At 52.7% G+C, this 16,281-nt stretch overlaps 1 protein-coding gene across 6 annotated transcripts in view; it reads right to left on the bottom strand.

Annotated features, from left to right (window-relative positions):
• The window catches only part of TRIB2 (tribbles pseudokinase 2), a 37,764-nt gene extending 22,496 nt beyond the window's left edge, over positions 1 to 15,268 (bottom strand). Inside the window, exons 1-6 of one of the 6 annotated variants that reach the window (XM_060186578.1) lie at positions 13,643 to 15,268; positions 13,316 to 13,521; positions 13,231 to 13,273; positions 13,104 to 13,145; positions 12,521 to 13,019; positions 6,525 to 6,817 (exon numbers count right to left, since the gene is read on the bottom strand). In XM_060186578.1, coding sequence (XP_060042561.1) covers positions 6,525 to 6,817; positions 12,521 to 12,790 — 563 coding nt within the window. In that variant the 5' untranslated portion in view covers positions 12,791 to 13,019; positions 13,104 to 13,145; positions 13,231 to 13,273; positions 13,316 to 13,521; positions 13,643 to 15,268. The other 5 variants (XM_060186577.1, XM_060186573.1, XM_060186575.1 and 2 more) reach the window with 5 other exon arrangements.
• Positions 15,269 to 16,281: the final 1,013 nt, after the last annotated feature.

The following is a 16,281-nucleotide window of genomic DNA, read 5'->3' as shown; positions in this document are numbered from 1 at the left end:
GGGAGAGGATAGAGGGAGAGGGAGAGGGAGAGGGAGAGGGATGTCGTATGCTTTACATTGGCTTATTCTAGCCCTCCCCCTGCCAAGAGAATTGGATCAGGCCTGCTAATTTCCGTGGGCCCGCTTGGCCCCGCCCCAAAAGGAACCCCCGGGAGAGGGTTCCTGAGTTCGAGAGTGACAGAGTTCCTGAGTTCCTGAGTTCGAGAGTTTCAGAGTTACAGAGTAAGAGAGAGTTCCACAGTGGAAGAGTTTCAGGGGGTTCCCCAGTAGGAGAGTTCCAGAGTTCCAGAGTTGGAGAGGGTTCCTGAGTACAGAGTAAGAGAGAGTGCTTGCGCCGCCGCAAAGAGACAGCAGAGTTCTGTTTGGTGATTAGTTTGTCTTAGTTTATGAATCGCTGTTCCTGAATAAAGAAATACAGCTTCCCTGCCCAGCCGTGTGTCTCTGGTCGTCTCTGTTACCCGCCCGTGAAGCCAGCTAGAGCCAGGCGAAATTTTAACAACAGAGGGAGAGGGAGAGGGAGAGGGAGAGGGAGAGGGAGAGGGAGAGGGAGAGGGAGAGGGAGAGGGAGAGGGAGAGGGAGAGGGAGAGGGAGAGGGAGAGGGAGAGGGAGAGGGAGAGAGAGAGAGAGAGAGGCAAGAGGGAGAGGGAGGGAGAGGGAGAGGGAGAGGGAGAGGGAGAGGGAGAGGGAGAGGGAGAGGGAGAGGGAGAGGGAGAGGGAGAGGGAGAGGGAGAGGGAGAGGGAGAGGGAGAGGATAGGCCAGCAATGTGTGACAGATGAAAGCTCAACTGAACAGTATTTTCCAAAAGTCTCAAGAGTTTGTGCTTTCTCCTTTAAACAGACAGTGACCATTTTTTACATTTTCCCAGAGCCCTTTTTTAATTGTTACAACATCATTTATTATTGTACTTTTCCATATACTTGGAAGTAATTTAAGTTTTTTTTCTTTTTATTTATAAAAAGGAAACACTGACAAAACCACAGGATAAGAGGGGTACAAGTCCACACAATTCCCACCACCAGAACTCCGTATCCCATCCCCTCCCCTGATAGCTTTCCTATTCTTTATCCCTCTGGGAATGTGCACCCAGGGTCATTGTGGGATGCAGAAGGTGGGAGGTCTGGCTTCTGTAATTGCTTCCCTGATGAACATGGGTGTTGGCAGGTGGATCCATACTCCCAGCCTGCCTCTCTTTCCCTAGCGGGGTGGGGCTTCCCAGAGTCCTTCTAACCCCACCCTGTGTTGTCTTTTTCACTGTTGTCAGGAAAAGAGGATATTTCTTAGAGAAATACCAATATTCAGGGCCAGGCAGCGGCACAAGTGGTTAAGTGCATAAGGTCCCAGGTTCAAGCCCCCTGGTCTCCACCTGCAGGGGGGAAAGCCTTGCAAGTGAAGAAGCAGGACCACAGGTGTCTCTCTGTCTCTCTCCCTCTCTATCTCCCCCTTCCCTCTCAATTTCTCTCTGTCTCTATCCAATATAAAAAATAATCGTATATTTTTTAAAAGAGAGAGACATAGCAATGGCTGAATTTCTGTGTATTCATGTCAGAGGCAAGAGTTTCCAGTATCCAGGCATCAGCGAGGTCCCAGGACCTCTGACTCCTGCCCCCTTATCCCACCCTACCCCTGCATGACATGTTCCAGGTCAATGACTTTGTACATCAAACAAAGAGAGATTCTTGCCATGAAACCTCACTAGCTAAAGGCAGCCATGTTTTCTCGGGAGTGTACCTGCCACAGCACGTGAAGATCATGGTTCAAGGCCCCGGTTCCCACTTGCAATGCAGGAAACCTCACAAGAAGAGTAGATCCATGGTCCTCCCCCCACCCCACCCCACCCGCCTCCCCATTGCTTCTTAATTTCTCTGTCTCTAGGCAAAAATAAATAGTTTCTTAAAGAAGGTGGTCTGGGAGGTGGTGCAGTGGATAAAGCAGCAGATGCTCAAGCATGAGGTTCCAAGTTCAAGTCCAGGCAACACATGTATCATAGTGATAGCTGTTTCCTTCTCTCTCTCTCCTACCTTTTTCATTAATAAATAAATAAAATCTTAAAGAAGAAGGAGGAGGAAGAGGAGAAAACTCACTAGCTACTGGAAATACAGATTGAGAAATATGTTAAATACCAGTCCCACACTTTGAAACCAAGAGGTTGAGACACTGACTGAGTCACTGTGTCTGCTGGTGTCTGTTGGATCGGAAAAAAAAGAAGTTCTTATCAGCCACCAATGAAAACATCTCCAATGTTGATATGGAAGCAAGAGTGGCCTTCTCAGAGAGGTACCCAGACAGACACATGTGACATTCAGGAAAGACAAAGGCACTGGTGTCTCAGCTGGTGTGATGAGGCAGAGCAAGCTCTGAGGGGGGATGACAGGACGTCCGGCTGGATGACCTTGAGCAGGGCTATGTCTCTAGACCCTGACCCATCAGAGAGGGGTAATCACTATCCCTTGGGCTAAAGGAGCTGGGACCTGCCTCTCTCATAGGATGACCAACCTCCTTCCAGCCCCTCTTCCCTTCTGTCTCAGAAAGAAAATGTTCTTGAAAAACATGTAAGATTTAGCTGTGTTACTTCTGCTCTGGATACTCATGATCATGGGCTACATCTCTCTGGCTTTTTTCTGGAAAAAGTGATGTCCTTGGGCAAAAGCCAAGCTCAACTCCAGACTGGGCAGGAGAGCCCCAGTGCTGTTCCTGACATCTTGGTCTATTTCTTTCCCCCTTGCTAGATCACTCACGACTGAGGCTGGGCTCCGAGGTGCAGTTCAGCTCCCTTGCACATCTCAGAAAGGACAAGCCAGATGTGGACGGAGAAAAAAAGAAATTTTGTGGCAGCAAATTTGAAGTCTGACTCAGCCCTCGATTTCTTTGTGGTGAACAGGAAGGGCGGGGACCCCCTCCCCTCTAGAGATCTGCTTCTTTGCAGCAGAACCAGAGGACTGTAAATGAGGGACACCTCAGGAGCCCACTCCCTGATCACAGATTTGTTGGGACCCAAGGGCATCCACCTTCCTGTGATTCCCACTTTGCACAGATGCCTTAGTCGGGAGTGTGCTGCCACTGGCCCTGCCACACTTGCTCAAGTCTAAAAATGTCTCTAGACAAAGAGGAAGCTGAAAACCAGGCTCCCGTGGCAGGGCATTCATTGTCCTTACAACCTCTAGCAAGTGAGTGCATGTTCTGAGGGCTGGCTTCATAGAGAAATGTTCTTTTGGGACCTGGTGGTGGTGCACCTGGTTGAGCACACACATTATAATGAGCCAGGACCCAGGTTCAAGACCCCAGTCCCCACCTGCAGGGGGAAAGCTTTGCAAATGTGAAACAGGGCTGTGAGTGTCTGTCAAGCTCCGTTTCTACCTCCCCCTATCCTCTCGATTTCTGGCTGTCTCTAGCCAATAAATAAAGATAATAGAAATTACTGATCAAAAGAGAAAGAAATGTTCTTTCTTTGATTCTTTCCACCTGCAACTTTGAAACCTAAGCCTCTGCAAGGTCTATGGTCTCACCTCTGGACACAGTCCCTGTCTGTGAGTCAAGAGAACTGAGTGAAATGATCACTGCAGGTGGGCCTGGCAGAGGGCAGTTGTTATCTCTTATTATTTCCATGTTTATTCCTTGATTACCACTTGCAGGAAAGTCTCCAAGTGAGAATATCTTATGAAACACATCACTGGATGTTATAATTCACAAGGACCTTAGAATCAATTTAATAGAGCCAGGACTAAGAAGGATAAGAAATATGGGAGACCGGGCGTTGACACACTCAGGGGCATGTCACTTTGCACACATAGTACAAAGCACAAGGACCCACGCAAGCATCTGGGTTTGAGCCCAGGCTCTTACCCAACTGCAGGACCGGGGAGCGGGGATAGGGGGGTGACACTTCACAAGTGGTGAAGAAGGTCTGCTGGTATCTCTCTTTCTCTCTTCCTCTCTATCTCCCACTCCCCTCTCAGTTGCTCTCTGCTCTGTCCAATAAAACGGAAGAAATAGCCTCCAAGAACAGTGGCTTTGTGGAGTCAGCACTGAGCCCCAGCGATAACCTGGGAAGGAAAAAAAATTAAGTGCAGGTGAAAAAGGGTAGGGGGGAGAAGGGGGTTCAGTGTACCTTCACAGAGGGTATTAACTGTAAAACCAGGACAGGTGAGCCCAGATGTAAGGACAGAGGTGTCTAAACTGAGGGAGAGATGGGTCTGCACCGCTCCACACTGACGACAGAATGCAGCACAGCATCCTGCCCCCACCTTCTAAGTTCATGAAGAAAGGTGCAATCAGTCTGTCACCAAAGGGCAGGATATTGCTGAAATGGCTGCATTTGACACTCCTTCATGGGTAAAAAGATGAACTGAATGTCACCCAGTCCACAGGCCCACAGAACCCCAGTAGCCCTCTTCTCTTTGCTTGGAGTTTGCTCCATTCCAAACACTCATGAAACCATTTCGTCTGGACTAGGCTGCAATAGCTGCCTTGACTTTGCTCATCCCCAAACGCCTCCCAGACACAGTGTATTATTTCCAACTGTGATGATGAGAAGCACTCTGTCACTCTCATCCCAATGCCATCAGATGTCTGTAAGCAATCAGCTAAAAGAAAAAAAAAAAAAATGTCACCAGCCACGGGGGTAGATGACAAACTAACCAGGAGGCACAAAGTCTTAATAACAAGAACTGAGCCAGACACATCAAAAGATGTGTCTGTCCAGTGAAAGAATGAATGAGCCTTACTATTCTTACAATGAGATGCTCCTTAGTGACGTCACCCATGAGCCTCCACTTCACGCGCACACTCTTTGCGGGAGCCATCCAGGCACATTCTGAGTGTTCCCTGGCATCATATGGACAGAGACTCTAGATACATTCTTGGGAAGCCTCAGCAACAAGCAGAAATCTTCTATAAAAGCACACTCTTGGGAGTCGGGCAGTAGTGCAAACAGTTAAGCGCACGTGGCGCAAAGCACAAGGATCTTGATTGGAGCCCCCGGCTCCCCACCTGCAAGGGAGTCACTTCACAGGCAGTGAAGCAGGTCTGCAGGTGTCTGTCTTTCTCTCCCCCTCTCTGTTTTCCCCTCCTCTCTCCATTTCTCTCTGTCCTATCCAACAACAAACAACATCAATAACAACAACAATAATAACTACAACAAGGGCAACAAAAAGGAAACAAATAAATATTGAAAAAAAGCACACTTTTGGGGGGCCGGGTGGTGGCACACCTGGTTGGCACAAGGACCTGAGCTTTATCCCCCAGTCCCCAGCTGCAGGGGAAACATTGCAAGTGGGGAAGCACGGCTACATGTGTTTCTTTGTCTCTCTGTCTCTCTGTCTCCCTCTTCCCTTTCAATTTTTCTCTGTCTCTATCCAATCATAAATAAATAAAAATGTTTTTAAAAGCACGGTCTTGTGGGCAGGTGAGAGGGTCTGAAATAAGTGTCTTGAAAAAAACAATTCACAAAGTCAGTTGGGAGAGAAAGTAGAGCCCCCATGCAGCTTGCAAAACAGAAGGAAATAGTTAAAGGGGGTAGGGCAGTAGCACAGTGGGTTAAGTGCACGTGGTGCAAAACACAAAGACCACCGTAAGGACCCCTGTTGGAGCCCCAGCTTCCCACCCATGGGGGGGGGGGTCACTTCACAAGCAGTGAAGCAGGTCTGCAGGTATCTTATCTTTCTCTCCTTGTCTCTGTCTTCCCCTCCTCTCTGCATTTCTCTCTGTCCTATCCAACAACAACAAGTGCAACAAAAATGGGGAAAATGGCCTCCAGGAGCAGTGGATTCATAGTGCAGGCACAAAGCCCAGCAATAAGCTTGGAGGCAAAAAAAAAAAGTGTTAAAGTAAGAATCCCCAGTAGTGATTGTGTGTGTGTGTGTGTGTGTGTGTGTGTGTGTGTGTGTGTTATGGAGGGGTCCAGTGTCCTATCCAAATGCTCCTTAGAAAGAGAGAGTCTTCAAATCACCAAGCTTCTGCAGGGGGAGTTTCCTCCCCCAAAATGCTGGGCCTCCCCCCACCAGGCATCAAACATATTTATCTGTCAAGTCTTGACTCCAGAACCACCTCCCTTAGAGAAAGTTTCTCAATTCTCCAAGTCCAGAAGAGAAGAGACATCCCAGTTCCCATCTTCCTTTGGCCCCGTCATTTACAACACCAAATACACCCATGACAGGTCAGCTTGAATTTTCACCGCACTGAGTATCCTGATTATAACATGGCAAAGAGACTTGGGGAAAAACATCTACTGAATAAAGGAATGAATCGCAACTCACGGTGTTAAAGGTAGGACTTACAAAACCTTGTGTGGTCTGCACAGAAAGGGCAGTCGGTCATCTTCACAGGCAATGCTGTCTGACAAGGGCCATGGGTCTATAGAAGTTTCCATCACCTCTCCTGGAAGCCTCTGATGTCGCCTCCCTTGGCCCCTCCACACCTGCTTCTCCGGGTGACTACTGCAGCCCACATCCACTCCAACCTCGCCAGCCAAGGGCCTCCAGCAGCCACAGGAGCTGACAGGGCACAGTCGACTGGAAGGGGACCTACCTTTCCTCGTCCTTGAAGATGAACTTCCGCAACTTGAGGTCCCTGAGCACCAGCCCCCCATCATGGCAGTGGGCCACGGCGGAGGCGATCTGGTAAAACAGTCTGGCCGCCTCCTCCTCCCTCAGCTTTTTGCAGGTGCGGACAAAGGAGTGCATATCCCCATAGCTGCGCTCAAAGAACACGTAGGCTTTGGTCTCCCCCAGGATGATTTCCGTGATCTGGTTGATATTGCTGTGGGCAGACAGGCAAAAACATGGGGCCAGGGACTCCTGATAGCAGCTGATATCAAACACCTGGGGTGAGATGAAGAAAAACAGAGTCAGAACTGATAGATGGCGTCGCGGTTATGCAAAGAGATTCTCATGCCTGAGGTTCCGAAATCCTAGGTTCAATCCTCTGCACCACCATGAGCAGGGCACTGGTTAAAAAATAAGAGAAAGAAAGAAAAAATCAGGTGTCCGGGCAGTGGCACACCTGGTAAAGTGCGCACAGTACTAAGCACTAGGACATGCGCAAGGGTCTGGGTTCAAGTCCCCAACTTCCCACCTGCAGGAAGGATGTTGAACAAACTGAGGAGCAGGTCTGCAGATGTCTGTCTGCCTATCTCTCTATCTTTCTTTCTTTTTTTCTTCCTTTTTTTAAGATTTCATTTATTTATGAGAAAGATAGGAGGAGAGAGAGAAAACCAGACATCACTCTGGCACATGTGCTGCTGGGGGTCGAACTCAGGACCTCATGCTTCTGAGTCCAAAGTTTTACCACTGCGCCACCTCCCAAACCACAACAGATATCTGTCTTTCTCTCTCCCTCTCTTCTCATCATCTCTCAATTTCTCTTTGTCTTGTCCAATGAAATGGGGAAAAAATGGCCCTCCAGGAGCGGTGGACTCATAGTGCCGGCACCAAGCCCCAGCAAGAACACTGGAGGCAAAAGTCAGAGATGCCTTTTGCACAATGGACTTGAGACTAGACCCATCTCCACTGACTCACTGCACACTGCTGAGTTAACAGCTTGCCATCTCTGAGCCTCCAAATCCTCCTGACAAAAATGCAAATGAGACTTGACTGGCAGCACTGGAGGGAAGATATGGGAAAGGGAAGCCAAAATGCTTTGCACGGCTCAACAGACACAGCGTGCCACCTATTATTTTGTTTCCTCTCTGTCCCAATCAAAACAAAAATAAAGTAAAATAAATGTATGAAAAAGGGACCCACCTCTGAATAATGAGGAAAAGCTATTCACTAGGTCTTCAAAAAGCCAGAATACACATGACCGGGAGCCCACGTTTTGTCATTGCATAATGCCTTGTGTTTGCAAAATTTGCAAAGGGACTCTCCAGCCTGATGCTCCAGGTTCAATCCCCTGCACCACCAGACCTAAGCAGGGTTCTGGCTTAAGAAAAAAAAAAAAAAAGAGAGAGAGAAGGGAGGAAGGCCAGGGGGTCAGGGGTTGCTGCAGCCAGTTAGGTGTGCATAGTACTGAGCACATAATACTAAGTGCAGACAGCATTAAGCAGAAGGTACCAAGCACAGAGTATTCTGTGCACATAGCACTAAGCACAAGGATACTTACAACCACCTGCCAGGTACTCTGTGCTAAGCAGCTGGGGTAGGCAGCACTATACAACACACTGGCAACAAACAGATATTCTGTTTCTAGACTCTGCCTGCTATCTGACTCAGTGCCTTCATTTTACAGATGTAGAAATTGAGGCTCAAAGAACAAATGGAATCAAGCCCCCAGTGGCAGAGATGGGAACAGGAGGAAGCCTCCTTTAATGGGAAAGCAGAAGCTTCTTCCTCTACACCCTCCAGAGACCGAGCTCAATGAATCAGTTATGCAATGACTTTTCCATGAATCAAAATTAGCCTGTGAAATGCCACCTCATTGTGGGACTATTTAAAAACACAGATTCTCCGTCAACACCTTTTTTTGAAACAGCCCTAACAAGAATGAACAGGACCCAGAATGCCTGAGGTTATACGAAAGAGCCTTCATTCATTTGAAGATCCTCAGGAAATCAGGAGGAGCCATTTCCTGGGTTGAGAATGTGTCTTTGCTCCCTTCCTGGGAACGTGGATAAAACAAGCAGGGCTATCCCAAGGCTGCAGGCACGTGGTGCCCCAGAAAGCATCTAAGGCCAGGAATGTTCTGACAACATGCTTCCTCTTATCAGTTCTCCAGCACTGAGTTTCTCAAATGTCTTCTTTCAGAAGTGAGAAATCCTCTCCTTCAGCATCATTTTGCAGTGTGTGGGGGGTTAGGGGTGGAGGCTCTGGCTTAGAAATCTCCAGACCAGAGACTAATCCTGGACTGGCCTCTGCTGCTCTAAGCAAGTTGGCTAATGCTCTTAAGAGGCTCTGGGTCTCCCACCCTCCCTTCTAAATAGAAGATGTCTGATTTCACCATTTTTTGGACTCAGACCCCAGAGGAAACTCTAACAAAAGCTCAGTCTTTTCCTAGCTGACAATGCCCATTCGCATCTGCATGCACAACACTGGATTCGCTTTAATGGAACATGCAGGCCTTCCTGAAACCATCCAGGGATGCAGCCTGTCACTTAAAAATCCAAGAGCTAAGTTGCTCTTAGCTTCAGGGGAAAAAAAAAAAGTCTGTGAGTCAAACAGGGATGGTTAAGATGCTGGGGAGGGCTGGTGCTAACCCAGGCTGAGGAAGGAAAGTTAATACTGTGAATGAAACATAATGAGGCATCTCAGGAAGGCGGCACAGCTGCAGCCAAGACAGCCGGGAATTTAAGAATGAACAAAAAACACTCGCGCATCTCCAGAGACCACAAATCACACCCTGATACTGTCAGAGGACGACCTGCCAGTGGTGGCCTTGGAGGTCTGTGCAGTCAGGAATCTGAAAGAATTGAGTTGAGGGAAACAAGCAGGCAGCAGGCAGAAAGGCCTCAGACATCTCACACAGTCAGGAATGCTCCTCCAGGGTGAAAGAGCATGAAAGAGCGGGCATGAGGGAGACCGAGCTGCCATCCGCAGGCTGTCACCAGTGCTCAGAGATGAGTTATGGTCACTGACAGCAGACCTCCTGCTTCCAGTTTTTTTTTTTTAATCAATCTTTCTGTTCTATATTTTTTAAACTTGAATGGACACAGAATTAAAAATAAATAAATAAAAACATTGCACAAAGCCATAGCTGCTTTGAGAGGTAACCATGGATCCTTTGTAGGACAGACCAGATTCCAATATGGCGGGCAGGGTATGGAAGAAAGCAAGAGCCTCTATGTTCTCCCTTATGAGTGAGAGCCCCAGCTTAATAGCAGGTCTGGATGGCTTTGGGTTGGTATTGAAACCGGCACCTTAAGTGCAGAAGCAAGCCTTAAGTGTGGCTGCCAGCTTCTAGTTTGACTTGGAGCTCTAGTTATGTAATGTGACAGTTCAGATAAGGTAAGATAAGGCCATCATGAACAGCATTTGCAAGACAGTAATTATGTCAATTTATACTCCAACTATCAGCACTTCTATGGAAATGAAGAAGAGATCGCCCTCCCACCCCTCCACCCAGCCTAATGTAGGCTATGGAGACAATGACAAGCCTAACTGGGGTACATGACCCTCAAGTCTTGCCCCCCCCCCACAACACCCTGTAGAATTGTCATATGAAATCCTCTCTACTCTGAGCCATATTTACATTTGATCTGTTTTGACAATGGCTTTCCCCCCCCATCACCACCCTCCCCCATCAAAACTGCCCTAGGACACATTAAGCATGCCAAAATATCAAACAATGTCCGGACTGAATATACAGATTTCGCCAAGCCTTGTAGTAACTCTGGAGTCCACAGTATAAGATCTAAGAGTCCTTCAAAGATAGATGGTCTTATTAAAAAAAAAAAAAAATACTTGGAGTTAACAGAATACCTACAAGGGTGATTGCATAAGAAGTCACCCACATAGTCTGTCGTCTGTGGTGAGAAAGGCAGAGAGCTGAGAGCTGCCTCCACAGTGTCTCACAGGGGGTGACCTCTATCTAGCAGAACAATGATACTGCACTTAACTCCTCTTGCGGCCAGGATGCTAAGGGGCTCATTCAGTCTCTGCAGGAACTACACCAGCAGATGAAGTAGTGTCAGGCCAGAAAGCCAGTCTAAGGAGGACACCCTGACATCCATCCAGAGTGAAACCACAGGGGGAGGGAGCAAGAGAGACCAGGGGCTCCAGTCACCTCTGCTTCTAAACAAAGGGATGGAGGCCAGTCCCCCCCCACCCCCCCACCCCCACACTTTGACAGGATGGCAAGGAGCTCCTTTACTCAAAAGGCACCTCCAGCTTCTGAGACACCTTCAAATGCAGCAGCAAAGTTGAGCCAAGGGAGTGCAGACACTGGCAGCCTCTGGTGATGCTGAGTGGCCTTCAGTAGGATCAACTCATTTCCAAGGGCGACTACCCTGCCTTCTGGTGCGGCCTTTTAGGGCTTCTGAGAATCCAAACTGGTCCTGAACTGCCTGCTGAATTCTGGTTGGCCCTGCAAGGTTGCTCTGGGGTCTAGGTAGCTTGGGGGAGACACAGACACGCCACACAATGAGCAGGACTCAAGGAGGCTCCTCCAGCTTTTCTGCCGAAACTACAGAGGGCAATTGCAAACTGAGAGACCTTGGAAAATTCTCACTGAGCTTTCACAATGAAATATCCCTGTTCCACTGTGGAACCAAGCAAGTCCATAGTTAATGGGAAAGTGTGGAGTGAAAAGAAAGAAAGAAAGAAAGAAAGAAAGAAAGAAAGAAAGAGAACAGGGAACAAGTGATCACATCTAAAATTAAGTGACAATGGATTCTTGATCCAATTCCTGGGAAGCAAGAAGCCTTTCCTTTATCTTTTCTTGCCCTTCTAGCTAGTCCCCAAGCACAAGCTCATCCCCTCCTCTGAAGCTCTGTGGGTACACACACACACACACACACACACACACACACACACCAGACACTGCTGGAGTCAAAGACAAAAAGGAAACTGAACTGTCTGTGTCTGAGCCCTGCACACCCCTGGGCCCCACAGGCAAAGATGTGCTCTGGAGGCAGAGGCTGGCATCAAAGGGGGTGGGGGGAGGGGTGAGTCTGGAGATGAGAAGAAACGGAGACGAGAGGAAGACCCAAAGGCATCACTGTTTCCTACACCCAAAGGCAGGCAGCAGCCTGGTTTCCACTCCCACGTTCCTGTATCTTTTCAAAGCTCAGGCAGAAGAAAGCTCTTGGGGAGCTGGGCTCCACCAGAGGGGACACTTTGTATGGCTTGTAAAGGGCACCTTCAACAAAGGTCCAACACCTGCATGAGGCTAGGAACAATGGCTAAGGGGAGGGACCATGTCATCAATGCCTTCAAAGGGGGGGGGGGAGTCCCTCCCCTCCCCTAGCAGGGGAGGGGGTTTGGCAGGGCAGGGAGTGGGAGAGAGGGAGACAGGGAGAGAGGGAGACAGGGAGAGACAGGGAGAGAGGGAGACAGGGAGAGACAGAGGGAGAGACAGAGGGAGAGGGAGAGGGAGAGGGAGAGGGAGAGGGAGAGGGAGAGGGAGAGGGAGAGGGAGAGGGAGAGGGAGATGGGAAACTCCCAGGGAGTGTGACCCAGCTCACAAGGCTTCCAGCAGCCCTGAGGAGTACCGGGCACTCTCCTGGAGCACCATGTCCATGACACAGCCCACTGCCTTCCCCGGTCTCTGGGCTCCCCCCAGAACGCCCTGCCCCAGTCCGCCCCATTGTCTGCAATGCTCTGAAAACTTTGCAAGTAGACAGATGGGGGAAAAAAATGAAAAGGAATAAATAAACCCATTTAACCAGTCCAAGGGTACTCAGTCATCTGCATCCCTCCCAGCTCGGCTCCCTGCAGAGCCCACTTCACCTTACACACCAGGCCCTCCTGACCGGGTGCCCCCTCACCTGGTACACCAGCCCCTCACTTACACAGCAACCCCTCACCTTGCACACCGGCCCCCACCTTATACAGCAACCCCTCACCTTGCACACTGGCCCCCTGCCCCCTCACCTTGCACACCAGCTCCTCTCCGCTGTGCAGGTGCGCGGCACGCAGCACGCGGTCCCCCTCCAGGGGCTCCAGCAGCAGGTACCCCCCAACGCAGGAGACGCAGTGCGACAAGTTAGGGGTCTCTGGCGGGCTCGGGGAGCCGAGGTTCGGGCTAAAACTCGGGCTGGGCTCCGCGGACCTCACGGAAGACAAGTCTTCGAAATCCTGGGTTTTGTTCCGCGCTCTCCCATACCTTGTTATTGTGATGGGGGTGGACCTGTGTATGTTCATGAGTGGGGGTCGCACAGCGCCCACAGACAGAAGGACTGACAGACAGACAGCCGCTGGAGAAGTGAGAGGCTGCTGGCACCTCGAGGCAGTGGCTCCACTTAGGATGGGGGAGGAAGGGGTCCCCGCGGGGGCGGGGGACAGAGAGGAGACCCCCGAAGCCAGGGAGCTCGGTCCAGCAAGTCAGGGCCTTTGTTACCCCGAGGTGGCCAGCAAGATGCAGGGCTCCACACTTCTGTTAGCCCAAGATGACCAACAGGATACAGGGCTCCACACTCTGTTACCCCAAGATGACCAACAGGATACAGGGCTCCACACTCTGTTACCCCAAGATGACCAGCGGGTGCAGGGCTCCACACTTCTGTTACCCCAAGATGACTAGCAGGATGTAGGGCTCCACAATTATGTGACCCCAAAGATGACCAGCTGATGCAGGGCTCCACACTCTGTTACCCCAAGATGACTAGCAGGATGTAGGGCTCCACACTTCTGTGACCCCAAAGATGACCAGCTGATGCAGGGCTCCACACTCTGTTACCCCAAAGATGACCAGCGGGTGCAGGGGCTCCACAATTCTGTGACCCAGAGATGGCCAGCGGGTGCAGGGCTCCACACTCTGTTACCCTAATGACCAGCGGGTGCAGAACTCCACACTCTGTTCCCTAATGACCAGCGGGTGCAGGACTCCACACTTCTGTGACCCAAAGATGACCAGCAGGATGCAGGGCTCCGCACTCTTGTTACCCAGAGGTGACCAGCGGGTGCAGGGCTCCGCACTGTTACCCAGAGATGGTCAGCGGGTGCAGGGCTCCGCACTGTTACCCAGAGATGGTCAGCGGGTGCAGGGCTCCGCACTCTTGTTACCCCGAGGTGACCAGCGGGTGCAGGGCTCCGCACTCTGCCTCTGCCGCGTAGTGGAGCGCCTTCCTCTCCCCGCAGGAGGGTCGTAGCGCAGCCGGGCTCCCCGCTCCGGCTCCGGCTCCGGCTCTGGCTCTGGCTTCCGAGTCGCGGCGGGCGGAGAAGCGCTGCCTGGGCGGTACGGTCCGCGGGGATCCTGTGGATCTGCTGGGTCCCCGGCTCTCACAGCCACGGGGATCCGCGGGAATCTGCCGGGGATCTGCGTGGATCCTCGGGGATCTGCCAGGATCTGCCGAGGATCCGCCGGATCTGCAGGGAGCCCGGCTCTCACTGCCGCGGGGACCGAACAAAAAGAGAGAGGAGGAAAGGAGCGCGGGGCTCCCGGCTCGCGCGCCGCCCGGCAGACGGCATCCGCGTGGCCCCCTTTTTTGGTGGGAAGGGTGGGGGTGGGGGGCGTGGAAGAGGGGGTGCCTGGCAGACCCGGCAGTTACCTCCGCTCCGACTGTAGGTGGCGTCTGAGGTTTTTCCAAGTTCTCAAGTGCTCTCGGAAAAATTAAACAGACAAAAAAGAAAGAAGAAAGCAGAGCCAGGGCGCATTTAACTTGGAGCGGCCAGGGCTGCCGACAAAAGGCTGCGGGTGCCGGCGGGCTGGGTGCCGACCCAGGGGGTGGTGGGCCGGGTGCTGACCCAGGGGTGCCAGGACAGATGGGCTCTGACCCAGGGGGCTGGGCAGGAGAGCTGGGTACCAATCCAGGGGGCTGGGCGGGCTGAGTGCTGACCCAGGGGGCCCAGAGGGCTGGGTGCCGACCCAGAGGGCCGGGAGAGCCGGGTGCTGACCCAGGGGGCTGGGAGAGCTGGGTGCTGACCCAGAGGGCCGGGAGAGCCGGGTGCTGACCCAGGGGGCCGGGAGAGCCGGGTGCTGACCCAGGGGGCCGAGAGGGCTGGGTGCCGACCCAGAGGGCCGGGAGAGCTGGGTGCTGACCCAGGGGGCCGGGAGAGCCGGGTGCTGACCCAGGGGGCCGGGAGAGCTGGGTGCTGACCCAGGGGGTTGAGTGCCGACCCAGGGGTCTGGGAGGGCGGGCTGGGTGCTGGCCCAGCGGACCGGGCCGCAGGCAGGGTCAGCACCGGCGCATGCCGTCTCTCCGGCTGCCTGGGTCCAGCTCCAGGTCCCCCTCCTCCGGAGGCGGCGAGTGTGGCCGGCCCAGCCCGGGGCAGCTCAGTGGGCTCCGGCCTCCCTGGGCGCTCAGGGCGCCGGCACCGGGGGGGCGGGGGGGGCACCCCCAACCCTGCCGCCCGGCCGCGTCCCCTTCCCGCTGGTGGCTGCAGCTCGCCGCCGAACGAGGTGCCGGCACTCGGCTTCCCCTCCCCTGAGCTGCGATTGCTCCTGCACTGGGTTTGTTTTGTTTTTTTTTTGGAGGGGGGGGGGAGAAAGAAAAAAAGAAAGAGAAAGGCAGGCTCCTCTTCTTCCTCCTTGGGTTGGATCCTTTGCTCCCGGAGGCAGGCAGGCGTGTATGTACAATGGCAGGGGTGGCCGGTGCCGGCGAGGCGATATTAATAGTCACTGACGTGGCCGGGATCTCGGCGCGGGGACCCAGGCGCGCCCCCGCCCGCGCGCTCCCGCTTCCCATTCAAGGTCTGCGGTCCCTGGGCTCGGAGCCTCGCCCCTTCAGCACCGCCATTGGCTCCTTGCGTATTAGGCCCCGCCCTCTTCCGTGCAGGCCGCCTTCATTGGGTCGCGCGCCCGTCAATCATGGTCGTCCTCTGGCTGCAGGCTCCCGCCCGCTGCATTGCACCGCCCGTCCGGGCCAGTGCGCCCACCCTGGACCCGGGGAGGGTAGGCGGGGTGCATCCCCCTTCCGCAGCCGGAGGGGGTGGGGGTGTCCGGGTGTAGCCTTGGGTCAGTGAAGGGGCTAAGCCGGGACCCCAGAAAGCCAGCTGGACCCCCCCCACCCCGCCCCTACCCATGCAGGGCCCGCCCACCGAGCTCCAGCACCGCCCGCCGCCTCCTTTGTGCTGGGCTGCCTCCCCCACAAAGAGGGGCGGCCAGGAGGCTGTATACTGAGAGCCGCGCTTTGCATGAGGGTTGCTGCAGGCTGTTTGCAGACATCCGCTCCCCAGCTCTTTCCGACACCCCCCCTCCCGCCTCCCTGGCTTCACCTCTACCCTGCTGGCCACCCCCAACACCCCCCTCCCCACACCTCTTAGCCTCACCCTCCCAGCTAAGACTTGGGGCATTTGCTAGCAAAAGGTCAGTTTGAAAGGTGTGGCGGGGCTTCACAAGTGGCTAGGCAGGGGCTGCAGGTGTTTCCATTTCTGTCTCCCTCTTCCTTCTGGACCTCTGTGTCTCTACCTAAAATAAATAAATACATATTTTAAAATAGAAAACAATTATGGGGGGCAGGAGATAGCAAAGCGCAAGGACCAGCGTAAGGATGCAGGTTCGAGCCACCTGGCAAGTGTCTTTCTCTCCCCCTCTGTCTCCCCATCCTCTCTAGATTTCTCTCTGTCCTATCCAGCAAGAGCAACAACAATGACACCAAGAATAACTACAACAACAAGGGTAACAACAAGGGCAACACAATGGGGAAAATGGCCTCCAGGAGCAGTGGGTTCATAGTGCAGGCACCCAGCCCCAG

The sequence above is a fragment of the Erinaceus europaeus genome, chromosome 3 (genome assembly GCF_950295315.1).
Source record: "Erinaceus europaeus chromosome 3, mEriEur2.1, whole genome shotgun sequence".
Taxonomy (NCBI): Eukaryota; Metazoa; Chordata; class Mammalia; order Eulipotyphla; family Erinaceidae; genus Erinaceus; species Erinaceus europaeus.
This window is presented reverse-complemented; position numbering and strand designations above follow the sequence as displayed.